Raw genomic sequence first — 20,515 nt, forward strand, 5'->3', positions numbered from 1 at the left:
AAATAATGTGACAACAATTGTACTTTTCCTTTGTTCATCCCTCATCTATAAACCGAGCCGAGGTCAGACGCAGCTCCAAAGAACCATGCCGTGGCCATTTCCTCTGATTTCTCGATTTACTCCTCTATGCTCCCCTATTACCTTTCATCCCAATCGGGACGTGCACTCTCTCATAACCTTCCCATTTACTGAAGGCTGTGGATAAGCATTTAAATGCCTTCAAAACGCCGGTGCCTCAATCCCAGTGCGTGTAAAAACGTAAATTACGGGTGTAAAGGCAGGCACTTTCAAGCGAGCAGTTTAAATCCGCCGTTCACCGGCACTATAACCCTCCCGCGCCCAGCTGTGAGGATGGTCACTACCCGTGAGGGGAGGCTGTAGCAGGCAGCTCGCTCCTAGGGGTACACTCTGTCTTATGGCAGCGCCTGGACACCCGAGGGCTGCTGCTGAAGGGACGAGCCCTGACTGCAGCGCTCAGAGCCTCGGCTCCTTTCCGGCCGCTGCCGCCCCGGCAGCCCCGGGTTAGGCACAGCCACACGAGCCCACAACCGCCCCAGTATGGCGGCTCCGCCACGCCCGCCGCCTCGCCCTCAGAGAGAGAGAGAGAGGACGGGGAAGGCCGCCTTCCTATTGGCCATCCTTCGTCCCACCCTTGTCTCCCATTGGGGGACGGTAGGTAGGAGGCGGGGCCTCTCGCCGAGCGGCAGCAGCTGGGCCGAATCGGCGGCCGAATTCGTCCCCCCCGGGCAGCGCTGGGGCCAGGGTGTGCCGAAGCCAATGGGAGCGGAGCGGAGCGGAGCCGAGCCGAGCCCATGCCGCGCCGGGAGCAGGTAAACAGCGGCGGCCGCCGGGGAGCCCCCCGGGAGGGGGGATTGGCTTTGGCCCTGTCCCGCCGGGCTGCGGCGGGCTCGGGTTGCCCTCCCGCCGGGAGGGGCCGGGCCCTGGCCGTGGCCGAGGGGATTTCGGAGCCGCATCGCTGCTGGAGCCGTGCGAGGCCGCTGCGCTCCGCTCCGCTCCGCTCCACGCCGGGCCCTGGCACAGTGGCTGTGGTGGGGAGGGAGCTCCGGCAGCCTCGCTGGCTCCTTGTGGAGAAAGTGACATCTCTGTGTGTACGTATGTGTATTTCTGTATGTGCGCCTGTTACATATGTGCGTATATAAATATTGTTACGTGTGTTTGTGTGCATGGCCATAAACACATGTGTATGTCGATATATTTCTCCTGGGCGGTGGCGTTCCTGCCTGCGACCCAGGATTTGGCTCGGAAGTGCTGCCGGCACACCTTAGGCTTCTGATCACTCGAAAGGGCAGCAGGGGAAAGGCCTCCATGGTGCAGGGTCTGCTCGGGGCCTCCTGTAGCATCCCTGCCTGGCCGGGGGTATTTCTTGTCTCTTCTGTTTCAAAGTGCTGCTTGTTGCCCTCCCCTCCAGCCGCTGTGGGGGACGGACGGGGCAGCTGAGCCGGTGTGGTGTGCCCGTAGCGAGCGCTGGGGAGGACGGGACACCCTGGGCTCCGTGTCCCCATGGCAGACCACCCCTGGTACCCAGGTAGGGCGCAGGAACCGAGCCCCGGCGCTGGTGTCCTTGGGTGTCCCCGGTGGCAGCGGTAGCACAGATGCGAGCAGCTGCTCCTGCGTGTGAATTCCGACCCAGGCTTTGAGGCTTTGCTGGTGTCGGTAGCTCTGCAGGGCTGTGGTGCCTCGGGGCTGAGGTGGGAAGTTGACTGCTAGTGTGTTAGGGCTTAACGCTGGCAGAATAATCCTTCTGATCCTCCTTGGGAGGGTCTGATCTCCGCTCTGCCAGCAAAATAGCCCTCTGGGGCCATGTGCTGTGTGCCTTTCTTGGGGGAGTAAAGAAAGCAGTGCTAGCTCAGCTGTGTTGGTGTGCCCTAAAATGCAGAAAGAGGGCTACAGATCTCTACACCTTCCTATAATGTCTCGAGTTTCTTTTGTGTCCTGCGGCTGCAAGTGAATGGCATTTGCAAGTTCTGTTTTGAGCACTGAGATGGTGTGTTCCAAGTCCCCCATTATTTTAGCAGCATGCACGTCCTGCCATTATTTATTGGCAAGAACCTGGAAATCTTTCCTCCTGATTTTGGCCCCACCACTTAGGATACCTTAGAAGTTTTTCCTTCCTGTTTATACTTCCCAACAGCAGTGCTTGCTACAGCTGAAACTTCAGAGAACATCAGGCTGTCACTGTCAGCCCACAGCTTCCTCTTGATCTAAATACAGCAAAGAAAAACTAATTCTCTTAATCTATTTGACATCAATTATAGCATATATATACATATACCTAAAAAAAGCAGGAATTTTAATTCTCAAGTACATTATTAAGTATTCTGCCAGCCTGTAGCAGCTGTTCTGTGGTGTATATTGTACTTGTATTACCTGTGATGGATGAAATGCAAAGCAAAGGATTTAGGTTTGCTTGAAGCACAGTGATGCTGCAGAATGAAATGAAAAGGGAGTCTGAGGCTAGATCCTACTGTTAGTGTGAACTGGCCCCAATTAATCAAAATCCATAAAGCTGATTTATTGCAGCTGAGGAAGGAGGTCCCTTGCACGAAGGACATCTGGAAGAGAGAAATTGTGACTCCTGCAGGCTTCACAAGAGTGCTGTAAAGCAAGAGTTGCTGTATTCTCACCTCAGCTGCTCTGTTACAAGGAGCACTTACTACTGACCTAGTTTTTGTCCCCTTTCATTTTTGCCATCTGTTTTTTGAGAGTTTGGTCTTTTGGCTCTTAAGCATCATCTGATGTTTTGGAAAGGGACCTAATGGTTTGACTCCATCCACAGAGGGCGGAAAAAGGGAAAACCTTGTCTGATACCCTGCAGCCAAGTGGGTCAGTTTTGATGATGGTTTGGTGCATGCTGTTCAACTACTTTATTTACTGTATCTGGTAGACCGTGCTCTGTAGCTTTCTGTGAATATAGATGCAGCTTCCATTACCCTCCAACCTGAAAGCTCCTCCTGTTGCTACAGCCAGAAAGGAGCACACTTGTCTCAGCTCTCAGTGCTTTCCCTTCTTGACCTTTTCTTTCCCCTTTTCAGCTCAGCCTAGGAAGACACAGTCAGTATGCACGGGTGTATTTGGTGTCATGTGCAAGAGCAGGAAAGAAGGTTCCTGTGCCTTCCATTATGGGGGTATCCTGCATCCTTGGAAGGCAGAAATTATCTCCAAAAGGCACCTTCCCTCAGGTTAACTGGTGAAATGATACCAGGAAACTGTGGCTTTGTAACACCCCTTTCTTGGTTGCCTGATGCTCTGTGGCTCCTTTTCTATCTGGAAAGAAAGCCCCCAGGACAAGGCTCTGCTCAGCTCAAAGGATGCTGTTGTGCTGGGCACGTGGACGTGAGAGTGACCAGGCTGTCCCTTCCTCCCCTGAAAGACACGCTACTTAAACCAAAGCTCTCTCTGGCAGCCAGCACAGCCTTGGTGCCAGCTGAAGATGCAGCTCTGATGAACAAATAGAACATCAGGCAAACTCCCTACTGTGTCTGTGGGGGGAGGAGGGGGAGGGCCAGTGTGCCTACCTCTGTAAACAGTATGTCAAGGACTCCTGCTTGGCTAAAAGCCACACTGCCATAGGTGCTGCAGGCCTGAAGCTAGGGTGGGCTGCTGCTCCCTTTGGGAGTGAGCAGAGCAGAGGGCTTGCTGCTGTAAGGCTTGGCCCTACTGGAAGGGGGGTGGCCCAGCCAATGCTTGCTTTTCCTCAGTGTGGGCACTGGGGCTGTTCACAGCCTGGGATCTGGTCCTGCTGCAACCTGGCTCTTTAAAAGCAAAGGAAAACAGTGCCTGTTGTCTTCTCAAAAGAGCTAGACAGAGCACCTGGTGCTGGCACCAGGGAGACCAAGGATGATGGGACAACCCTTTGGGGAGGACCACGTATTTAGGTCAGTTTAAGGTGGCTGTGAGTACAGCATCTGAGAATTTGTTGAGGGCTTGTTGCTATAGGAGCTCCTGAATCTATAGGAGCTATAGAATCCCAGATACGCTGGAGTCTGTGTCAGCCCTCAATGAAACCAAAGCTATGTAAACAAGGGGCACTAAAGCTGTGTTCAGGACTGAGTGTGCTTGCTGACCAGAAATGTTGTTGCATCTTTGCATTTGTCCATATACTTGTTGAGGGAGAACATGCCCAGCTTAAAAATGGCTGTTTTAAAACATGAGATTCTTTTCCCATGTAATTGTGTAGGTTAATAATTAGCACTGTTTTTGCTATTGGTTTAAGTCCTCCAGTGGGCATAACTAGGGTGTTGAAAGTAGGCTAATTAATTGGCTGACCCTTCTAAATCCTCTGCAGAATTTACACAGCAAAAATTGTGTGTCAGTTTCTTAGATACTGGGAGAAAAAAGTTCTTTAATATTTTCACTGAGTTGTTAAAACCTAAATATTGGTCCCAAACTATCAGAGAGTAAATCTTTACTTATTTCTTCCCTGGTCTCTGACATGGGCAGGAGGTTTTGAGAGTTACTTAAATTCCATGGGTAACAGATCCTCTGGCATGCATAACTGCCTGTTCACAGACCCAGAAGTATGTCACGACTGAATGACTTCATATACCTGCCTTTAAAGGCCTGAGTCCTGTAGCTGAACCAAAATCTAGGCTCTCAACTGTAAACTATGAGCCCTTGTGCTCAATTAAAGCGCTTGGAGTGGAGATTTTAGGCTCTAAGAAAAAGCAGACAAATGCAGGTGTTATGCAGCTCACTCAGTAATACTGCAGACAGGTTTGGCTTGAGGGCTACCCTTGCATTTGTTTGGTTCCTGTAGCTGCACCACTTTTATCACTAAAAGAGGAACAAAATGATGTGAAAAAGCTTGAAGAGAAGGCAGGGGAGGAGCAGATCTCTGAAAAACGTTTCACTTGGGCAGATGGAGCTGACATTCTAAGATTTCTCAAAGGTGCCAGATGTGTTGAGGAGGTTGTGAAAGAAAGGGGAACGTTCCACTCCTCCCTCTTTCCTTCCTCCAAAGTGAATTTCAATCTCTTCAGCCAGAAGCAAGAATATCTGAGAGATGTCCAAAGCATCCACTCTGACCTTTCAAGCTGCCTGGCACACAGCAGGCTGTACTGGTCAGACTTGAGTGCATGATTCAGATTTAAGTGACTGCATCCAAATCACGTGGCTTCTTCAGCTTCCTCTTCTGAGTTGGATGTATTTCCCGAGATACATGGGCTTGGGTGAAATACTGAGGAGGAGAAGTGTTCTTGTAGATATTACAGCTTTACAATGTTTTAGAATCATAGAATCACCTAGGTTGGAAAAGACCTTTAAGCCCAACTGTTAACTCCAGGACTGTCAAGCCCACCACTAAACCATGTCACCTAGGGCAAGCTGATATCCCCTCATGGCTGCCTCTTGTGATCTCCAGTCCACAGCCATACCTCATCTGCCCCATGCTATGTAGCTGCTGCCCCTACCCCTCGTGGCCACCTCTCATGGCCCATGGCTGCCCCTGCTATCACCTCATGATATCCCCTCACAACCACCCCATCACTCCCCTCATGATCTTTCCACATGGCTGCCCCTGCTCTCCCCTCATTATCTCCCTTCACCTAAGGAGACAGGTCTTTCCATTTCTACAAACCTCTCCTTCTCCATAGGCAAAAAGAAGAACTGCTTATAAAATTAATCTGGTAAGAACCAGTCAAACCAGCACATAACTCCTGGTTAGGGGCTTATGCAAATCTGAGGCTCTGGGTTACTAAGAAACTTCTGCTATCTGCGATGCTTGCAGGAGTGCTGTGTAAGAGCTGAGCTCCGTTAGCCTAGCAGGCAACCAGCATCTGAGGTGATGCTTTGTTTGGCCGATGCAAACCAAACACTAAGCACTGAGAAACCTCCTTTGTGGAAATCAAGGTGTACTAATGGGAGAGGGAAAACAGAGGCAGCAGCTGTGAAAGCTGGGGCAAAGAAAAGGAAGTATTAAATTGCTTCAGTGCTGCTTTGTGCTGTTCTCCCCAACTGTAAAAGTCACAGTGACTTTAATGGAATGGATTGTCATGCCTGGGGTGACAGCAGGCTAAATCAGGTGTTAGAAGGAGATGGAGTTACTCAGCGAGCTGTAGCCTCCCTGTGTCCCCTCCTCAGACTTCCAGTGGTTTGCAGTGCAGTGTTCACTGTTTCTCTTCCCTTCTGCTCTGCTTGTCTCCTCTCCTCAGCTTTGAGCCGTGCTTGGCTGCGCCCCTTCTGAGTGCTCCCTGGGAAAGCAACGATGATCACATTCATGAACAACTCGGACAGCGAGGAGGAGCCCTGCAATGAGAGAACATCCCTGATGTCTGCAGAGAGCCCTCCAGTGCCCTCCTACCAGGATGGCCTGCAAGCCTCAGGAGCCGGGGAGGCGCAGGCACATAGGGTAGGTGTGCGTCCTTCCTGGTGAGTGAAGAAATGGGATGTGGTGATAGATACAGTTCTACTACCCCTCAGACCTTCCCAGCAGGCTGGCTTCTAGGATTGCTTTGGCCACTGTTGTTTCTCACTCTCAGCCAGCAGCAGCAGTGCGGGTTGCCATTTCCTCCACTGTGACTTCTTCCCTCTTTTAATCTCCACATATACTCCTCCCTTTTCCTTCCTTTTGGTAATGATACAATTTTACAGATAGGAGCTTTTAATCAGGACCTGATGCACATATGACTCTTGCAGGATATCCTTTTCAGCCTCCTTGTTTTGCCAGAAACCCTTTGTCTGCTCTGATCAAATGCAGAAATATTAGGACAGAGTCTAGTCCTGCTCCCAGTGAAGCAGCAGGGTAAAGCAAGCACAGCATTGCTGTGGGGGGACAAACTGGTCAAGCTTATGCACCCCAGTGACATTTCCTCTAAGTTCTGGGCATCTTGCCCTTCGTGTGCATGTGCCCATCTCTATGGCACTTGAAGAGGCCCCAAGATATTCATAGTTTTGGTTTAAGAACTCCATTGCAGCTTGTTTGCAATGGAGTTTCTAATTGTATTGTTCATTTGGTACCTCTGTGTTAAGAGCCAAGTTGGTATGCCGTGGTGGCCTACAGCAGTCTCATGAAATATGATGGAATAAAACTTTGAACACAAAGAAGTGTCTCACATGCTTGTTAATATTTCTTTTCAGAAGAGGCGAACAGGTAGCAGCCGTAGCCCTAACAATGCTGCTGATGGGGAAATGTCTGACTCGGGTGTTCCAGTGAGAGGAAGCGCCTTGGAAAATGAAGAGGAGGAACTAACTCTGAAATATGGAGCAAAGCATGTAATCATGCTCTTTGTGCCTGTCACCCTTTGTATGATTGTTGTCGTCGCCACCATAAAGTCAGTGCGCTTCTATACGGAGAAAAACGGGCAGCTGTAAGTGGGGTCTTCAAAACAGCCTCTGAGTACATGGGATCTCTAGCTTTACACACAGGTTCCACGTGCACTCTGTGTACGCAGAGTGCTTCCTTGGCAGGTTGGGAGAACCTTTACACAGCTAAAGGTGGCTGTGCAAGTGTACAAAGATATTACTAAAGTATGCTGCGTTCCTTTGTGTAAGTCCTTCCATATCTGCATTATACTGATGAATTAGGACTGTCATTAGGGCACCCTAAGTGAAGCCTGTGAGCGGTGTAATAGTCATAGAATCACAGAATGGTTTGGGTTGGAAAGGACCTTAAGATCATGAAGTTCCAACCCGCTGCCATGGGCAGGGACACCTCCCACTGAACCATGTCACCCAGGGCTGTCCAGTCTGGGCTTGAACACTGCCAGGGATGGAGCGTTTACCGCTTCTTTGGGCAACCTGTTCCACTGTCTCACGACCCTCACAGTAAAGATCTTCTTCCTTGTATATAACCTGACCTTCCCCTGTTCATGTTTAAACCCATTACCCTTTATTCTATTGCTACAGTCCCTAATGAAGAGTCCCTCTCCAGCATCTTTGTAGGCTCCCTTCAGATATTGGAAGGCTGCTAGAAAGTTGCTTCGTATTGCAGCATAAAAGGCCCAGTCTGAACTCCTCATCTGCTCACTCACTAGCTGGCAGCGATCAGGGAATAGCATGTTCATTTGGATGAGTGTCTCATTTCCTGATGACATTTCTGGTTCTCACAGACTCACGGTGTGGATACATAATTCATACAGTTATGATTGATACTGTTCATGCTGACTGTGCTCGAGAGCACTCCTGGGGCTCTAACTGTGCTTCACATGTTGGGTGGAGAAACAGGGACTGCGGTCCCTTGAACTGAACCAATGGAAACAAAATGGGGGGTGAAGGGTGGGATGCAGGGTGATGAGAAGGGATAAAAGACTCCAAAACTCTCCCAGCAAGTGTGGAAAGAAAGGGATGTAGCCTTGTAATCATCATGGAGAGGATCCAAAGCATGCAATAAAAATGTGTGGCCTGGAGAGAAGCTACTAAAATGAAGTCATTTAAACTCTAGATCTCTTTGTTTAGAGCTTTGCCAGCCACAGCTTCTTGCAGGAATGTGCTTTTGATAGAGACCACTAATCTTTAGTTGATAATTAACTGGAGCCCAGCCACTTCAGAGGCTACCTCTTGTGTTTGCTGTCCTTGGCAGTCCTGCCTCCCTTTCCCACACACAGAGAGGACTGGCTTTATCTTGTTGCAGTTGGTTGGAAGAGAATATATATACTTTATATGGCTTTTGCTTTATACTGCAGGATCTACACCCCTTTCAGCGAGGATACCCCGTCTGTGGGCCAGCGTCTCTTGAACTCGGTGTTGAACACCATCATCATGATCAGCGTCATTGTCGTAATGACTGTTTTTCTAGTTGTGCTCTATAAATATCGCTGCTACAAGGTAAAGTGTTCATGCCAGAGCCTTTTCCACCCATATGCTGTGAGCCTGAGTTCAAGTGGAGCCTGTGTGTCCGTGAGAAATATAGGCACTGCACTGGCTAGTCCACATCTTAGTCACAGCAAGAAGCATCTTGTACAGCAGCCTTTGTCAGAGGTGGCAGAGCTGTGCCCCTGAATATGCCTTGCTGGGTTTTTGTCATTAATGGTAGGCTCTTAAAAACCAGGCCTGCTACTTTGCATTAGTCAGGTCTGAGTCTTCACCATCTGATCAAGAAGGTTTGCGGTTCATACATGTGGAGTAAGTAAGGCATACCGTGAATGCCTTCTCTTGGGAAGTTTCAGACAAGCTTTGTGGGAACTGCTATTCTTCCTGCCTGTGGAGGCTCTGGTGGATGGGACAAGGCTTTGGGGGGAAAGGCACATTCAGGTTTTGTGGTGCCCAGGGAGTTGTTCTGTGTTGTGACGGCCCAGCATTTGAGCACTGGCCATTGCTGTGTTTTAAAGTTGGCCCTGAGATGGACTTATTGTACAGTCTCGGGCAAATCCCTCCTTCTCCTCTTCTCCACCAAGCAGAGAGAATGTGCTCACCTATCTGATCTAGGAGCCAGGATATGGGTACCCATGGAAATTGATAGGAAAGAGGCTAAAAAAACCCCCTAGAACCCAACCAACAAAAATACCAAGGAATAGAATATAAAATGAGAGAGTTTGGGAGAACTGGGAGCAATTGGCTGTGGGCAAGGCAGTCTTTGGAAGCTGGAGGAGGAGTGCAGAAGGAGACTGCTGGACAATAAAAGTTCTGTCAGTAGTGCATGCACTAGGCACTGCAAGCTGCGTGAGGGGTAACAGTCCCTTCACTCACTGTCTCTTTTTGTCCTTGATAGTTCATCCATGGCTGGCTGATCTTGTCCTCTTTGATGCTGCTCTTCCTCTTTACCTACATATATCTCGGGTAAGTGGGAATGGTGCAGGTAACCTGGCAGTTCAAACAACACGAGCAGTGTCTCCCCTTCTCCAAATGGAGGTTTAAGAATTGTTAGAATCCTTAATTAAATTAAAAAATGGCAAATGAAGTCTTTAATAGGCAGTGCCTACTGTAGAAAAATCACTGGGAAGTGGTACTGTGAGTGTGAAACAAACAGGCTCACCCTTGTGGTACGGAGGCACTGAATTGTACGTTGAGGAACAAAGGGAAGGGAACTTGACGTGCTGAGTTCTTTGTTTTGCCTTCTTCTCAGACTGTATTGTTTCAAGCTCATTCCCATAGCTCCCAGCTTAGGCACAACCGAGCTTTTAACCTGCAGGTGACACGTTGTTAAAACTTTTCAATTTTAACTGAAACTTTTCAGTTTTAACATCATGCATCTGGTGGGATGACTCTTACATGGCTTCTTTGCTGCAGATGGTCACGTAGCTGCAGGCCTATGTTTGGTTCACACTTGAAATCCTGCCTGCTCAAACCATTGTAATCGCTGTTGACCTCAGGACTAAGGCATTGTGGTGACTGCACACATGGCATGTCCACCTCCTACAGGAGGAACAGAGAGCTAAGGGCAGCCACTGGCCACAGGGCAGGTTCCCCTTTCATCTTGAGAGCTGCTTCTATCCTGCTTCCTCTTCGTGTAATAGGAGGCTTGTTTAACTTTGGCTAGTAGGATGCTTTGTGTGTTAGCTGCTTTTATTGCTTAGCTAAATTTTCTTGTATTCCAGTGAAGTATTGAAGACTTACAATGTGGCCATGGATTACCCCACTCTGTTCTTAGTCATCTGGAATTTCGGAGCTGTTGGGATGATTTGCATACACTGGAAAGGCCCCTTACAGCTTCAGCAAGCATATCTTATTATGATCAGTGCTCTAATGGCACTGGTTTTCATTAAGTATCTACCGGAGTGGTCAGCATGGGTGATTCTAGGTGCAATCTCCATCTATGGTAAGTCTGGGTTGGGACTCTCAAGGTGTGGCTCAGGGAGAGGTTACTCTGAGGCAATCTCAGGACTGTGGATGTCATTCAGACAACAACTTTATGGTGCTAACAGGTTTAGAAAGGGGCAGATGGGCAATTAAGTTGACTCCCTCGCTTGTCTCTTGCTAACTTGTTCCTATAGGTACTGCACTCCTACCATGTTTTTCAAAGTGGAATGACAAGTTGGGGAAGTACTGAACCACATCTAACTGCATGGTGGGGGTGGTTGGATTTTTGTCAGTAGCAGCCTGATAGTCTTGCAGGTTCCATTTGTGGTTATCAAGAGATCATGGATTTTGGTATGAGTAATAAATTTCAAGAGAGCTTGCAGAACAAGGGGTAGTTGGGAGGTAACATTCAGATTGGTGAGGAGCTATGATGGAGGAGAGAGGGCAGGCAAAGAGGAACTTCATTCATGTGAAACACAGAGTCAGTGTGTGTGGCAGTGGGTTGCAGGATGTGAACAAAGTACTCCCAGTCTTCATCTAATTAAATTTAACACCTTGATATAATGCTGTTATCTACTTTCAAAGAAATAATGTGTTAGGAGGCTTTTTATAGGATTAGCACAATGAAAACTCTTAACTACTACACTGAGGCTTGGGGATGGTATTTTAAGTGAACAGCATCTTCAGGGACTTGAACAACAGAAACTGCCATTCAGGAAATCATCCAGTTAATATCGATAGATGTAATTTTGAGGAGAGAATAGCTTTTTAAAGATAAAGAATGTAAAATATGCATGATAGTTTGAGATGAGATTGTCTGGCCTTTTTCTCTTTGCAGATCTGATGGCTGTTCTCTGTCCCAAGGGGCCACTGAGAATGCTGGTAGAAACTGCACAGGAGAGAAATGAGCCCATTTTTCCTGCATTAATATATTCCTGTAAGTCTGATCAGAATGTTAATGTTTTTAGCCAGATTAAACAGCCTATTTCTGTGTCAAACTGAAGAGCACTATTTTAGTTACTTCCTTGCCCTAAGATTGGTGTGCATTTATGTTCTGGAACAGACCATTTATAGAAGGCCTTGTTTATCAGTTACAGTGGTGCCAACTCTGATTAGCCACAGGAAGCCTCCATTTGCCTCACAGAATCATAGAATAGTTAGGTTTAGAAAGGACCTTAAGATCATAGAAGAGTTAGGGTTGGAAAGGACCTTAAGATCCTCTAGTTCCAACCCCCCTGCCATGGGCAGGGACACCTCCCACTAAACCATGTCACCCAAGGCTCGATCCAGCCTGAAGCTGAAATGCTCAAAACCAGATTTATCCTTTCATGAATGCAGTGCAGAACGTGCCCCTTTGTTCTGCATACAAAAACCTGTGTTAGATGGACAGTAGTCTTTGCAAAGTCCTCTGATGAGATGATGCCACCCAATATACTTCTACCTTGTGCATACACTTTATACACTTTTAACATGTGATGAGGTTCTGTTCTTCTCATAGCCCCCTCTTGCTTTGTACACTGTATGGACAGCAGTGCTGTTCACTTTGTGGCTGCTTGCTTTGTAAAAGACTCTGTTCAAGTATTGCTCTACAAACAGAATCAGTTGTCTCTTGCCTGGCTTTCTTGGGCTGTTTAACTGTGATGGTGTCTTGTGTCCTTATCCAAAGGTATATATGTACTTAAGATAGGTGAAAGGCAGACGAATCAGCACTCATGGGGTCTGGACTCAAGTGATTTGTGGACATCAGTGACTTTTGCATTACATCATTGTAAGGAGAATGGCTATTGCCAGATGTTCAGTGGGAAGCTGAGTATGGCTGCAACCTTATTGCTCTTTTTTTCTTCCCCCCAGCATTTAATGTTACATAAATGCTTTTTTATGTTCCAAGCAGAGCTTCTGTTGGCTTCAGCTCACCTTTGTTTTACTGGAGATTATGTTATACTGACCTGAGACAATCTAGATGAATCATAGAATGGTTTGTGTTGGAGGGGACCTTAAAGCTCATCCAGTTTCAACCCCCTGCCACGGGCAGGGACACCTTCCACTAGACCAGGTTGCTCCAAGCCCCCTCCAACCTGGCCTTGAACACTGCTGGGGATGGGGCAGCCACAGCTTCTCTGGGCACTCTGTCCCAGAGCCTCAGGACCCTCACAGGGAAGAATTTCTTCCTAATGTTTAATCTAAATCTCCCCTCTGTCAGTTTAAAGCCATTCTCCCTTGTTTGTCACAACATGCCCTTGTAAAAAGTTCCTCTCCACATGTTTTAGCTAACAAGGGTTTCTTTAAAGGAGAATGCAATTCAACAAATAGTAAGTACCGAACAAAAAGATCTTGTGCAGAACATCAGTTTCTCCACTGCGAGACCACATTCTGTGGCTCCCTCTAGATGTAAAAACATCTCTTGGCTGAGCTTGTAGTGGAAAAGCAGGCACTGTGTTTGCTTTGGCTTATTTTGTTTAGTTTAGCTTCTATGAAAACAGGAAGACTGATGCACACTTAAATAAACAACTGATTTGAGTTCCCTTCCACTGATTCCAAAATGGTTTGTCTTCCTTTTTAGTTTAGGGGTCCATGTCAAGACTAAACTCCCAAACATCCTTCAGTTGTTCTTGGAACCAAAACAGAAATAGCTGCTATTCTGACAGGAAAGAACCAAACCAAATAGGGAGAGAGAAAACTAGTGCTCCTAAAACTAGACAGCTCCTACATATCCCTCCTTTGTGTGCTTTACCTTTAGTAGAACATGAGGATCAGGCTGTGTAAGTTAACCTCTGGTTACCTTTTGTACTACCATTGTTTCCTGGGCGTTTGTTTTTTGAAGAAAACAGAAGAGATGAGGATCCTAGTTCTGGATTTTTGTGTTCTTTAGCCTACAGAGAGGACTGTACTGACTCTTACCTATCTGTACTCTGGGACTTTCTTAAAAACTGAATGCACTGCCTTAATTTTCTCCCACCTTACCGTCAAAGTGTGAGAGAAACCACCTAAAAATGAGTGTTTTAAAAGCGTTTACAGGAGCAAAAGTTTGTTTTTAGGGATAGCTAAATACCTATTTCCTCTGAGCTACAGTGATTGACTTATGCAGCTGTTTACTTTCTCTCTTGCTTCTAGCTGCTATGATGTGGACAGTTGGAATGGCAAAGCCAGACACAGCAGCAAGAGGATCAAGTCAGCAGATGTGGGATGCAGGTTTGCTTGCATGTTACTCTTCTATACAGAGCACTGTTCCATGGAAATAATGTGTATGTTTTAGACTGCAAGTAAATGTAAGCCCCTAAATCCTGATGGATGCATTTTTTTCAGTGGTTGCAGAACTTGATGTTCTGAAACCTGCTGTTAGGGCTGGCAGGAAAGATGACCAGATGATGTAGAAAGTTCCAGTATTCAAGCTGCTTTTATTTAAACCAAACACAAACAGGAAACCAAACAAATGTTGTTCAACGCATCTTCAGATGTGCTGAAGACAGAGCTGAAAGTGGACTAGAGGGGGTTCATATTTTTACTAGCTGGGGATAGTAAATTACAACAAAGGCTCATAAATACAATGCCAATGAGCTCCTGAACTTAAGTGCATTGCGGTGTGTTGTGTTCAGGCCACTGGCATGGAGCAGACGCGCTCTTACCCAGCAGTAAGTGCAGCATGGCTTACCCTGCCAAAGAAAATGAACATCCTTACATTTACCCCTGAGTAAAAGCTTATGTTTGGGCAGTTACCCAACAGTAGCTGAGGTGTACCAAGTTTACATTCTAACTGGACCTGTGGCAATTTATGTGCCTTTGCTTTTATCTTCTTGACATGCAAATTAAACACAGTTTTAACGTGATTTTATAAAATGCCATTTATGATGTTGGGAGGATCTCCCATCTGGGCTTGTTGAACCTCAGAAAAGGCAGTACCTTTTTATGTTAAAGCAGTAAATGTATGCTATGGTTTGGTAACTGAACATGCTGCTTATCTCAGGATAAAGCAGCTGACACACTAACAAACAGCAGGGACACAATCCTGCTGTGAAAGAGCATGCTGAGCTGTACAGAATGCCTCTGTGCAAGCTCTCTGTGTCCCAGATCACAGTCTACTTGCATCTGCAGCAGCAGCATCCTGTCAGATTGACATGGTCTGGGAAGTTTGTATGAGTGCTTCTGGAAAATGGGGACTGAGGAATGTATCTCGGACAGGCTGCTTCCAAAAACACGACCGAGGGCTCCGTTAGATGTGTTTAACGGAGGGGGGGGAAATAAATCAGTGAACAACGAAATGTGTCCACTTTCTACATGTGAACACCTAGCTCCAGTGGCAATGTGATTTCTCATAAATGGCAGTCCTCTTAGTCATCCATTTTTGTCATATGATCAGTTAGGGAACATCTGAGCATCTCCACCCCAAAGATACAACAATGTGGGAATGCATATTGACTTTACTGGACTTTACTTGTCATTCTAGCCTGTGCAGAGCTTAGTTCTGCATATGTACTTTCCTGTTAAAGCCATTGAGCTCCTGGGTAGCTGCCAAAGAAGCTGTGAACACGTACGCTTCCAACTGGTTCAAATAATAACACGTGTTTTCCTCAAGGCCACTAAGTGTCTCTGCTTGAACTGGTCCTGATGATCACACCTCCAAGAATCAAAGAGCTTACCTATTCCAGGGAAGTTTCACAGCAGTGTGGATTTCATGTGTTAAGTTATAAATGTAGCTACCTTTTCTTTTCTTTGTCTGCTTGTCTTGGCCTATTTTTATGGAACCAAGCTGAGGATGGGAGAGACAACCATGGGAGCTCTTCACATGCAGACGCTCAGATGTCGGAGACAAGGAGTCCTGTTCCAACCCGCCCCATCACTTCTCTAGAGGAGCTGGAGGAGGAGGAAAGTAAGAGAAGCTTTGTACCTTGGTTTCAGTCAGAACCTGACTTTTCTCTCATTGTGGTTAACACTGTTACCCACTTTGGTCTAATTGCGATTGATTTGAAGAGTTGTGTCTTGCTGAGCAACACAGATCTTGAGTCTCACTGCATATTGCTGCTGCAGAATCTGTTCTGGGATTGTAGTTCCAGTGACATCTCTTGGCTACACAATTGAAACAGTTCCTTCTTCCCCTTGCCTCCCATCCCTTTCTGTTCTCATGCTTCTTTAGCGGGTACATCTGTAAAGCAGCCCAGGGAAGCACCTCAGAGAATGAGGCTGAGCAAAAACAGCTGTGGGAAAGGAGGCTGGAAGACTCAGCCTCCTCAGTAGTGTGTGGGGTGCTAAGGGTCCAGGTTGGAGCCGGGATGAGGAGCCCTCACCTGCTCCCCAGAGGCAAGAATTTGTGCAGGAGGAAGCAGAGCAGGAGGAGCAGAATTAACACTTGTTTTCTTTTCCCACTTCTGTCAGGGGGTGTGAAGCTGGGCCTTGGAGACTTCATATTTTACAGTGTGCTTGTTGGGAAAGCAGCGGCCACAGCAAGTGGAGACTGGAATACCACGCTGGCCTGCTTTGTAGCCATTCTCATAGTAAGTGAGCAAGCTTTTAGTAACTCTCTTACACCCTATTTAGTACAGCAGTGTTGCCAGAAGTACCAGCAGCTGAGCACTGCTTAGTCACTGCAGGTAACATGATGGGTATCTACGAGAAACCACCTAATCTAGAGAGTCAGGCTTTAAGCAGCCACTGAAGCTGAATGATATTGACTTGTCAGAACAGAGCCAAGTGTGGAGATGGTGAAACAGCCACAGTTACCAGCTTATAGTTACAGCTGAACTGTCAGTGTGCTTGCTTCAGTGTTAAAAGACTGGGGACTTCTGTCAGCCAGAAGAGTCAGTATCATGAAGTGCACATTTATCAGCAAGTGAAGCTGAAAAGATTAATTCCCTTACGCTAAGGAGAACTGCTACATAAGAGGATGAAGAACTGTCTTGTTCTGGTGTTTGAGCTTGGTAGAAAGCAGACTTAAAAATCCATGGAAATTATCAGTAAAAGCAGATGATGATCATACTGTAACTGCTAAAGTACCCGGTCCTGCCAGGTCTAATGACCACACACTGTTAAGCTTTCACCTAGGCAGAAAATAATTACTAGGAACCTGCCATTTACATCAGCATCCTTATGGAAACTAACCAGCAGGATTTTTAAAAGGTAAAAGAAAATGAATTATTGTGTCCTTCTTTTGTCATCGTGGAGGAATTAGAAGGGCTCAGATGAGAGAAGGAATCCATACCTAAATGCTTTTAGCCATACTGTCCTCCCAAAATGCACCAAAGCTTTCACACATGCTCCAAAACCCAAACCTTGGCCTGCTATCCAGATAAAACCAGAATTCACCTGTCGTAGAATGCAATGCAGTCAAAAGAGCAGCAGTGAATATTTTCCTATCTGCTCTGTGTGTGTGTGTGTATATATATATATATATATTATTTATTTTACCCCAAGAGAACTTGCAAACTGGGAAGGCATTAGAAGTACATGCTGCTGTATATTCAGAGTCCTCCAGTGGAGGTTCTTATCTATGCAGCTCACTAGGATTTAAGCGCTCTCGTGTGCTGGATCAGTACTTCATACGTAACGGCACAGAAGAAAATGTAATCTGTAAATAAATGAGCCTCTCGGGGTCAGCTGTATGTCAGCATGAGCTGTTTATAGCATTTTCTCAGCAGAAAGCTGTGCTCAAGAGTGCAGAAGGAAGTGCCTGGGCAACTTGAAAGGTGAAGCTGTGGGCTGCTGCTAGCTCAGGCAGGATTCAGATGCTGTACAGTGTAGCTTATTATTTGTATATTAGGTTGTTGATGACATACATTTCTGGGCTTCTTACTATATGTCTTTGTTTTTTATTCTCTCTTTCAGGGTTTATGCTTAACTCTTTTATTGCTGGCTGTTTTTAAGAAAGCACTGCCTGCTCTTCCCATCTCCATCACCTTTGGCTTGGTCTTTTACTTCTCGACAGACAACCTTGTGCGACCATTCATGGACACCCTGGCCTCCCACCAGCTGTATATTTAGAAGAGGTGGGAGTTAGAGGATTCTTTTGAAAGCTTTACTGTGAAATATGGTTACACTGTTTGGAGTAAGTGCTGAAGTTTTACACTTAGTGCCATATATTTGTAAGGAAAACACTAACTCTGTGACATGATGTGTATTAAAAATCTAATATATACAGGACTCTGGGACTCCAGGGAAAATCCTGGCTCATTGCTGATGTCAGAGTGTTACTTTTATGTGATTTGATGTGTACACTGGCTGTTGCGAGCACAGAAACCTGTATGTAGCATGGGACACTGAAGAAGGGTCTGATTTGTGCTTCCAGAAGCTAAAGTGTTTTATCCCTGGAATTTCAATCTAGCTTAACTGTACTCCAGGAGTTTTAACACTTTTGAAGTGTTGTGCAAACATGCTGTGCAAGTAAATTGTAATTAGAGAAACAGCAGCCAACATGCACAGAACAGAGCAGTCATTACACCTGGTTGTGAGCAGTACGGAAGTGAGGCTGAGCTGCATAACCTGTCTTCTGTGCACACAACTTCTGCAATTGTCCCAAATGCCTATTTATTCTGACCTTAGTTAGATATAGTGAGCCATGATGGATTTAGGCAGGAATGTTGGTGGTTGGGATGTTTAAACATAAGGCTTCTGATGTTCTGAGCCCATCCACCACCGCACCCAACAGCTGATGAAGGCAGGGCTGCCTGTTCCAGCACATCAGATCCTTAGTGTGGGAGTTCAGATACTTTTTTCCTGTCTCCTCCCAGCATTTTACCTTTTTGGAAATCTTTTTCTGGCTCCATACTACAATCCTCAGATTACCATCAGGTGGAAATTACTACACAACTCCATTAAATCAGACCTGTAACTTCTTGTGTGTATTTCTAGTTTCATTTCTGTGTGTTGCTGTAACTACTCCAAAGGAGGCTTTACCTTCCCTTTATGAAGAGGTCCTCTTACAGGGATTGACACTTGGGCTTACCTAGTTTTTGGTACTGTTTAAAGATTTATTTTTTTTTTTTACTACAAAATTTAAACCAGTAATTTACCCTTCATAACTTGTATCAAAAGACAGAGGTGCAAACTTCAGTCTGTTTCTTACATAAAGCATCATTAATGCTAGGCATATTTACACACCCTTGAGTTCCTTAAAAGAAATCAATACCAGAATCACAGTGCTTGCTGCCAGTATAAAATACGGGTCTGACCAAACCTGTCTATTTTCTCCACCTTTTAAAATCATTTGATTTCTATTCAGAGAATCAGTTTTTAAGAACAGCCAAGTTCTGTGGGTTTTTTACCTTTTCTTTTTAGTCTAGTGTCGATGATGCAAAAGAAGTGCTGTTTTCTTTGACAGCTCATCAGTGTCAGTGTTTCAGAATGCAACATGATGCAAGGTTTTGTGAATAATGCAGTGACAGAGAGATTGCAGAGTTTCATCTCTCATAATGCTTTTTAGATAAGGCTTTGAACTACACATTTTTAAGGTAGTGTTTTTTCCAGTAGACTTGTTCAAGCTCATCTACTTTGGTATTTAACAAGGACATCATGTGGGTGATGCAAACACATGTAAGGGTTTTCACAAGCTGTGTGTCTCTCAGTTTGCTCTTTGTTTAGTTTTCTGTCCTCATTTCTCACATTAGCAATGTTTGGACTTAACACCTGCAGAGTTAATTATTACTGAAAGGTATTTCCTTTGGAAACGTAAATCAGTGGAGCTCCGTCTGCTGATTTTTAAGGTTTATGTGAGAGTTGGGTTTTCTTCCTTTTATTTTTGGGGCATTTTTTAAAGCAGTTATGGGGCCAAATGAGAATACTGCAAAGATGATTCTACTTTTTGCATTGCATGGTGTAGAGAGGGTGTGAATTATTTATAAGTACTGGAGGAAAAATCCTGCTTGGCTTAACAGGGTTGTAGCATATTGTTAGAAACAACTTATTTCTGTGAAAGCAGAGTTGATATTCGAAGCAAGCTGGAGGAATACCTTCAAATATTGAAGGATCACTACTGGAGCTGGTGGGTTGCTGCAGATTTGTGCTTGTCAAAGATTGGCCTTCCACTGAGCAATTCTGCATAGTTTTTTTATTGTCATTTAAAAGGAAACTGGGCAACAGATTCTGTCAGTGCAACAAAATGTATTGTCCTGGTGAGTGGTAGGAATATATCATGTACATACTGGAGTGGTTTTAATTGTGTAAAAGTTCGTATGTGCTTATTACAAATATATACATATTCTCTCTGTGTGTTTATGTGTGCATATACACACATACGCACAAGTTTTAAAATGCTATTGACTGATATTTTCACCTGTGCATAAAGCAAAGTTTTATTTGTGATGTTAATACTGTATGGCCTAACATGTGGAACTGGAGAAGGCAGGATTTACTTTATTCCCTAGCTGGCTGCTACATGAGATGCTGAGTCAGTGATCTGGCAACCTGAATGAACAAAGCATTTGTCTGTCTCCTGTGCTCATTCACTGACTTCAGCTTGGCGCATGCTCTGCTCAACTGCAGTCTCTTTCGCCTGAAGAGATCCCAACATTCCCACTGATGTACATCCCCCTAAAAGCACTGCTGTCAAGTAGACAGGGGTGACACCCCTCTTGATACAGGTGTGACTTCACAGCCTCAAGTCCTGAAGGAGGTGCCACATGTTGGCGTTTTCCTACATGATCCCTGTCACACCCACTCCAGTATGAGAGACTGGAGATGCGTTCTGCCCGCAGAGGGTGCACAAGAAGCAGCACAGTCATGAAGTACAAGAAATGGGCCATTCCTGGTGGATACTCAAGGTCTTATTCATAGAACCTAACTTCAGGCTTTTAAGGCAAGTCCCTCAGAGAGAAGTCAGGCTGTGCTAGAAATGTCATCT

General features: G+C 45.9%; 1 protein-coding gene across 2 annotated transcripts; it reads left to right on the forward strand.

The window, feature by feature from the left end:
- Positions 1–718: 718 nt before the first annotated feature.
- On the forward strand, positions 719–19,928 carry PSEN2 (presenilin 2). 2 transcript variants are annotated; one of them, XM_062605713.1, is made up of 11 exons: positions 719–830; positions 6,171–6,367; positions 7,096–7,325; positions 8,640–8,781; positions 9,665–9,732; positions 10,491–10,711; positions 11,531–11,629; positions 13,804–13,881; positions 15,437–15,556; positions 16,060–16,178; positions 17,506–19,928. In XM_062605713.1, the coding sequence occupies exons 2-11, from the start codon at positions 6,224–6,226 to the stop codon at positions 17,659–17,661; spliced, it is 1,377 nt and encodes a 458-aa protein (XP_062461697.1). In that variant the 5' UTR covers positions 719–830; positions 6,171–6,223; the 3' UTR covers positions 17,662–19,928. The 2 variants fall into 2 exon arrangements, with proteins under 2 accessions (XP_062461697.1, XP_062461698.1); XM_062605714.1 differs by lacking the exon at positions 719–830 and adding an exon at positions 990–1,113.
- The last annotated feature ends 587 nt before the right edge of the window (positions 19,929–20,515 follow it).

This window comes from Pezoporus occidentalis, unplaced genomic scaffold (genome assembly GCF_034315485.1).
Source record: "Pezoporus occidentalis ecotype Australia unplaced genomic scaffold, CSIRO_AGI_Poc_V1 ctg93, whole genome shotgun sequence".
NCBI lineage: Eukaryota > Metazoa > Chordata > Aves > Psittaciformes > Psittacidae > Pezoporus > Pezoporus occidentalis.

Bases quoted from the DNA above. Each gene is read 5' to 3' on its own strand.
- PSEN2 (XM_062605713.1), top strand. From the start codon at position 6,224: ATGATCACATTCATGAACAACTCGGACAGCGAGGAGGAGCCCTGCAAT. The intron at 13,882-15,436 runs GTTTGCTTGCAT...TATGGAACCAAG, and splicing joins TCAGCAGATGTGGGATGCAG to CTGAGGATGGGAGAGACAAC. The intron at 16,179-17,505 runs GTAAGTGAGCAA...TCTCTCTTTCAG, and splicing joins GCTTTGTAGCCATTCTCATA to GGTTTATGCTTAACTCTTTT.